This window comes from Arachis ipaensis, chromosome B03 (genome assembly GCF_000816755.2).
Source record: "Arachis ipaensis cultivar K30076 chromosome B03, Araip1.1, whole genome shotgun sequence".
Lineage (NCBI taxonomy): Eukaryota > Viridiplantae > Streptophyta > Magnoliopsida > Fabales > Fabaceae > Arachis > Arachis ipaensis.
This window is the reverse complement of record NC_029787.2, coordinates 125,496,080-125,503,547: the sequence shown is the minus strand read 5'-3', so window position 1 is coordinate 125,503,547 and position 7,468 is coordinate 125,496,080. Positions and strand designations below refer to the sequence as shown.

Below are 7,468 nucleotides of genomic sequence, written 5' to 3'. Positions count from 1 at the left end.
TAAAATGTAAAACTTACCGATATCACTTCCCAGTTCCCATACTATATATTATTATAACCCTATACTCTGGTAGAACAAGAAGGCCAAGAATTGGTCAACTCCTTTAGGCTTAGAAACTACTAAGGCAAACATATAAAAGCCAACAAGGGTCCCCACCTTGTAAGGAGTAAGGACACATTATTTTCCCATAATTCGCCACCTCTTCAAGTTGGTCACCGACACAAGGTAATATATAAGCACAGGGTGAACCAAAAACCAAGAAAAATTAATGTGTTATTATATAATAAATAAATAGACTTATTAAAAGCTTACTTTACTAAATGAGTGGTTGGTTTGGTTAAATCGTATTACCATTAAGTAATGATACCAACTATGGACGACAGAGACTCCAAATTTGGATTTTCTTCCTAATTAAGAGTGATTAGAACTTTGCAATATTATAAGCTAATGACTCAAATCCAATGCTTTGATGACTAATGTTTTGCACGGTTTGATGCGAGTCTAATGTGGGGACGACAGTTAAACATTAAGTTGTATACTTGTATCGTGTTATGTGTTTTGTTGGACAAATGCAAGTGAGTTAGCTTGACCTTTTAATTTAATTACACTACCATCCAACTATTATATTACGTAATAACTAGTATTTTTATTCTTAATAATTCGTCGCTGGCCATGTGACACATTTTAGTTGTTAAATTAATAATATAATATAACTATATTTTAATTTTAGTTTAATTTTAATGACAATTAAAAATATTATGTTACACATTTTGATTATTAAATTTATAATTAGTCATTAGTAATGATATATAAGAGAGATAAAGCGAGTAAATGAATAAGAGAGATAGAAAAAGGGAGAGAGAGGAAGAGGGCTCTTTAATTTTAAAAAGAAAAATTTAATTTCAATTATAATAAGAGAGTAATATATGACATATTTTGGTTGTAAAATTACTAATATATAATAGATTATGGTAACATTTTTTATTTTGTCGAGTAGTCCAATACAACGCTTAATGAAGTATAAAAAAGTTACAAGTTAGATGTGCAAGGTGGTCTAAAATATATGACAGCCAAATTTCAAAAAGTAGCATTGTTTTTGTGTTGAGGTCACTCTGTGTATCAAAATTAATTTGAAAGTTTGAACAATTCAAAACTCCAGCTAGTAATTTGTTAAGTTTCCTTGTGTATTTCTTTTCAAATGCTATTCCTATCATCTGAGTCCATACTTTTTAGTTAAACAAATTGCACTATTATTTCACACTAACTATAAAGTAAGGTCTATACAAATACCATATACTAATGAAACATAAATATTAGTTGCATTTTATTATTAAATGTTGAGTAATGGTTGCCGCTATGGTCATTAGTAAACGATGATATGTTAAAATCCATTTCATAATGTCATAAAAAAAATCGATTTCATAAAAAATGTTATGTACAATGCCTACTACTAGTCTAAAGATGATGTAGGTGAACATAAATTTATGAGAAAAAGACAAATAGGTTCTTGACCTTTTTTTTTTGCAAATATTTTTATTTTTGACCATTGAAAAATACATTTAAGTCTCTGACGTTCTTAAAAGTTGAACGGATCAGTCCCTCAGTTCAAATACTTCCGTCAGACCCAACAAAAAAGTTTGACGTGACTCCCGTAATACTTGTCACGCGTAAGCGTCGCCTGACAGACTTCCCTTTCACGCGTACGCGTGACACACGGCCCTGAATTCAGCAAATTCTCATTTCTTCATGAATTCTCCACTTTACATTTTTTTTTCCATTTCTTTCAAGCCATTCTTGCCTTCAAAACTTTAAATTAAATTTAGCAATTTAATAATCTAAAAAACATGTTTTCAATTATTAAGCACACTTAGGAGAAATTCACAAAACCATGATATTTTAGTGAATAAATGTGAAAAAAGTTTATAAAATCCACCAAATTTAATACAATATAAACCATAAAATTGTAGTTCATCAACTTTCCCACACTTAAACATTAGCATGTCCTCATGCTAAACTCTTGTGGTTCATCAACTAATATGCAAAATGCGTCTACCTACTTGGTTAAAAATGAATCAATCTCCAAGAACATATATGAACAAGTAGGGCTAAGATAGTATGATGATTTTTGAATTCTACTAATTCAAATCTCAAAATGAAGTATAAATATACTTGTAAGAAGAAAGCTCGTGAAAGCAAGGAACAATGGATTGAGCATCGAATTCTCACCGGAAGTGTTTGCACTCTAATCTCTCTAGTGTTTAAGGGTCGATTCTCTCAATTCTCTACTAATCTTGCTTTATAAGGCTTACTCTTCTTCTACCAATCAACATATATTCAATGCATGGATACACATATCAAGAGGTCTTTTCCAGGGTTGTAATGGGGTTAGGGCTAAATTTAATTTACTTTTCTCACATTCGATACCTTGATATGTTTGTTTGAGTGATTTAAAGTTTTGAAGGCAAAAATAACTTGAAAGAAATGGGAAAAAAAAACATGCAAAGTGGAGAATTCATGAAGAAATGAAGATTTGCAGAATTTATGGCGATGCGTACACGTGTGTCACGCGTACGCGTGAAAGGGAAATCTGACAGGCGATGCGTACGCGTGACCCACGCGTACGCGTGACCCACGCGTACGCGTGACCCACGCGTACGCGTGATAAGCATTACGGGAGCCACATTAGACTTTTCCATTAGGTCTGATGGAGGCATTTGGACGGAGGAACTGATCCGTCCAACTTTTAAGAACGTCAAGGACTTAAATGTATTTTTTAATAATTAGGAACGAAAATGTCTGCAAAAAAAAAAGGTCAGAGACCTGTTTGTCATTTTCTCTAGATTTATTATATATGCAGTTATCATGTTTCAGAGTTTAAACCCTAACGACAATGTTAAAAGTTCTTGCCGTTAAATTCTTTGAATTTAACTCTTACATATATAAAATAATATTTGGATATTATGTAAATTAAAATCATGTTGTAAGGATTTCATGTTTCAGACCCTAACGACAATGTTAAAAGTTCTTGCCGTTAAATTCTTTGAATTTAACTCTTACATATATAAAATAATATTTGGATATTGGATATTATATATTATAAATTAAATATAAACATAAACTTTTAAATTTTAATACATTAAAAGGGTTATACTTTTTGTCCCTAAAGTTTGACAAAAGTTTTAAGTTTTAACCTAAGTTTTATTTTGTTTCAATTTTGTCCTAGAAGTTTTCGATTTGTATCAAATATACCCCTGACGACTAATTTTTCAAAAAATTTAAGACCGATTCAACAACAATTTCATAAGAACAACTTTCAATACAAGCAAATCAAGCATAATTTTCTTGCATTATTATTAGATTCATCTTAAATTTTTTAAAAATTTAGCCGTCGAGGGTATATTTGATGCAAATCGAAAACTTTTGGGACAACATTGAAACAAAATAAAATTTAAGAGTATTTTTAAAATTTTTGCCAAACATCAAGAACAAAAAAATATACTTTTAATCAATATTTTCAGAGTGCTTTTTAGTTAGATCTTACACAGAAATTCATAATATTGTAATGTGATGCTCCTACACACTAGACTTGTCATTAACATCGGATCTATAAACCATAAATGAATTAATTTAACGATCCCAAACAACTGGCACTCTGGCAGTCTAGAATTTTGAATGGAATTTATAGCACCATGTGACAGAAGTGTTGTTAATTACCAATGCAACTAGACTGGAATTCAGATTAAGTGGCAAAGACAGGAAAATAATAAAATATTTTGATTTGGGTTCCTTGTTTCCAAATTATGTCGACAAAATGGAGAAATTAGTCCGATTATGTTCACATACCCCGAAAAGGCTGTTTATTTATTAACAGTAGGAATAGTCAATACCATTAATTCCTATCAACAGTTAAATAATTTAATTACACACTTCCCTTTTAAAGGTTAATTTTCTCGTGCAGCGGCACAGAAATGTAAATGTTCCTTCAGTTATCTCCTTGAACTTTTAGCATAGAGAATAAGAAATACGTTAATTTTGGGATTACATTTCATTAATGATACTGGGGGAAAAAAGATGTTACATAAAACAATCGAATATAACAATTTGTATAAAATCCCTACGATTTATCAAATTGCATTCAACACTGCAACTGCAAACGGCAGACTGACGCAACTACCTTCAGCTTCAGGGGTAAGAAATTGCAAGCAACACAAGTTCTCAATGTGAGACAATTCTGTGTTCCTCATAGGTAAAACTGTGATTGACATCATCGTGTATAAGAATATTTTGGACTAATTTACATAAAGAACCTACGCTAGTTAAGAATTGCAGCTTGTGAAGCCACCAAACAAATAAACAAACCTACCTCAAATTTGAGCCGGAAAGCGGACCCAGTTGTATGAACCATACCGCCCTCTCATTTTGAGGCATGAAAGTGAAACACGAAAAGTGCATTCCTGACTGACTATTAAGTGCGGAAAACGAAAAGGGCTTATTATTAATTTATGCCTTTTATGGTATCACCCAAAATGGCCACTTACAATTTTGGCGCTCATAAATCACGAGGAAAATTACTGATTTGTCCCTCCTCCAGTTTCTCCTTGCCATTTATCTTGTATGTTATCCTTATGCGCATTACAAGAGATTTCTGAAAAACAAATGTTATTAGACATTAATTCTTCTCTAAGAACCACTTAAACGCATAAATCAAAGTAGGAACATGGTTATGCACAAAAACAACTGACAAATAAAATCTACCTTTCCATTTTGGCTATTGGTAACTCGAAAATTTTGAGTGATTGAACCATTTCCGTTGGCAGGGAGAGTACTGCCGCTAGCTGGATCTAATTGCAGCTGCAGAAACTGAAAATCAAAATACCAATATTATTAGAAGAAAACAGGTATAACCACTCATCAGCTTCAAAATGTCAATATCTAATTCAAACTCAAGTGTGGAGACAACATAAATATATTTGTTCATTGAATTGAGGACATCTATATTGCTAGAACTATTCACTTGAGAGAAATAAATCCCCCAATTGTGATTTCTTTATCATGATAAGTTTTTTATAGTTATAGGTCAAACAAAGGAAGGAGAAGACATTTTCCACGTTAACTAGAAAGCATGGAGAGCGCTAGTCTCAGAGCAACAGTAAGGTTTCTGCTGAGTGACCAAAAGGTCCCAGATTCAAATTCTGGAAATAGCCTCACCCCTAACTTTGCAAAGGTAAAAATTCTGAAGATTTACCCTCTGAAAACCTCTACGGGTGGGGATTCTTGCACTAGGTTGCGCTTTTGATAAGAAAGCAGGAAACCTCAAGTAAATCAAATAATAAAACACGACATAGTGAAAAATGTAGACAAATTATATCCAAACTCTAAAAAACACTTTAATGATGATGATTTTCGCAGGCGATGTAGAAAGCTAAACAGCACACTGACTGCCATACCTTTGGAACTGCTGCCTGAAAAATAAAATCTGTGTATTCATCAGAGGACAAATTTATGAAGGTAGCTTGGATATTCGTTGTTTGTGAGTTTCCTGGCTGTTTTGAGAAATTGAATGTCAACTGCAAGGAGCTGCTCTCAAATGCAGTTATAGATGGATAAACTGTCCCATTGTTTTCTGTTCAATACAATATAGGGGAAATGAATTAGTATTTGCACTGAATTGTAAATTAAAATAATTTCCTAATTGATAACTGAGTTTACCACTTTTCGGTGGGGTGGATGCAAAACCATCCAACAAATCCATCATTGGAGCAGCTCCAGTGATTGAAGTTGTTCTTGAAGATAGTGAGAGTGATGAGAGATCATCTAATGGTGAAACGGATGCTTTTTCACTTTTACTGGCGGATAAAATGTCTATGGCAGAAGAATTGCTTTGTGCAGAAGGTGATTCAACAGGTCTAGACACTGATCCAACAGACAAGAGATCCAAAAGAGCATCTGTGCCACTTTTTGAAGTTTGGTTAGCACCTAAAAATGCAAGAAAATGTCAGACTGATATGAACATAAATGATTTTGCAAGTTTATTCATTAAAAGATAAAAAAGGAAAAAGGGCACTGCAGAGGATTGTGCAATGCAACTATCTCCGATCTTTAATTCCAATGCTCACCTCATAAATTACATCTAACAGCAGTATAACCAAACCCAATAAGCAGAGTAATATTTGTAATATTTCCACAAATGATAGAAGAACCCTAAATCCTTTCTATAAAACTCTGAAATCTTGTAATGGTCTAGCCATAAACCATGTTTCTGAAAAATAAATATGTATCTTTGTTATGGAGTGAACAAAGATGGAAAATCTTAAAGAACACTGACCCGATTGTGCTGCCGGTGACAGATCGACACCAAGAAGGTCCTGAAGAAAATCCCCACCAGAAGAGCTTGGTGCGGGAGCATCATTTGAATTTAGATCAAGCAGATCTACAAGAGAGTCTGCAGGTTTGGCTACCCCGTTTGGAAGACTCACAGAAGATCCTGCCGAAATGGAACCTGCATCAGGCAGAGACCCAGCCTGGCGACCAATGAAAGTTGCCTCATCCAAAACTGGCATCCTTTCTACAAGCATAGACCTACATGATGACATTTCCCATAATGTGATTTCTTTTACTAGAGTACTATAAATTCAAGCCCTTGATACAATGTCATTAAACAAAAAATACTTTAACCTCACCTAATATTTTGATGTCTTGCAATAATTGAATTGAATTCTATAGATCTTTGCTGCAACTCTAGCACAAAGTTCCCTTTGTACTTAACAATTATTTCCCTGATCCTCCTATACAAGGAACAAAAACAGAATAGAACTTACATGTCAAATATGCAAATACAAGAGTATATATGCAAAACAAATGAAGATACATGGATGAAAAACAGTCATATGACTTATCAAGAAGTCAAATCACATGCATAGGGGAGGGAGTAAACATGCAGCAAGTGTTTAAACTATTGAGCTTGGTCTTATACTAGAATCATTATATTCCTCTGAAGCAGGGACAGGAAAGAAAAAAAAATCCATTTTAAAACAAAATGTAACAGATATTTACAAACGGGAAAAAACAAATCATACTCTGAACAAGAAGGGAAACGTGAAGAGAGCTTTAATAGGGCAACCAAAGCCATTGCTTTTGTGGTAAAATCCAATGCATGGCATTGTATAGTAATCTCTATAAGATCCACAGCATCTGACTCAGTCACCTGCATGCATGAAATACATGAAGAATAAAACACTATATTTAGAAACTAAGAGCAAATAAAGGATCATGGTGTGAAGTATTCGTTTTGTAGTTTCACATACATACATACATACATACATACATACATACATACATACATACATACATACATACATACATACATACATACATACATACATACATACATACATACATACATACATACATACATACATACATACATACATACATACATACATACATACATACATACATACATACATAC

General features: G+C 33.1%; 1 protein-coding gene across 2 annotated transcripts; it reads right to left on the bottom strand.

The window, feature by feature from the left end:
- LOC107631457 (AP-1 complex subunit gamma-2-like) lies at positions 3,982-7,225 on the bottom strand. 2 transcript variants are annotated; one of them, XR_001618572.2, is made up of 8 exons: positions 7,077-7,225; positions 6,681-6,785; positions 6,326-6,579; positions 5,710-5,976; positions 5,448-5,623; positions 4,756-4,860; positions 4,364-4,645; positions 3,982-4,252 (listed from the first exon to the last, which is right to left on the bottom strand). XR_001618572.2 is itself a non-coding variant. In XM_016334909.2 (7 exons), the coding sequence occupies exons 1-7, from the start codon at positions 7,208-7,210 to the stop codon at positions 4,550-4,552; spliced, it is 1,137 nt and encodes a 378-aa protein (XP_016190395.2). In that variant the 5' UTR covers positions 7,211-7,225; the 3' UTR covers positions 4,009-4,549. The 2 variants fall into 2 exon arrangements, 1 of the variants encoding a protein (XP_016190395.2); XM_016334909.2 differs by having other exon boundaries at positions 4,009-4,645.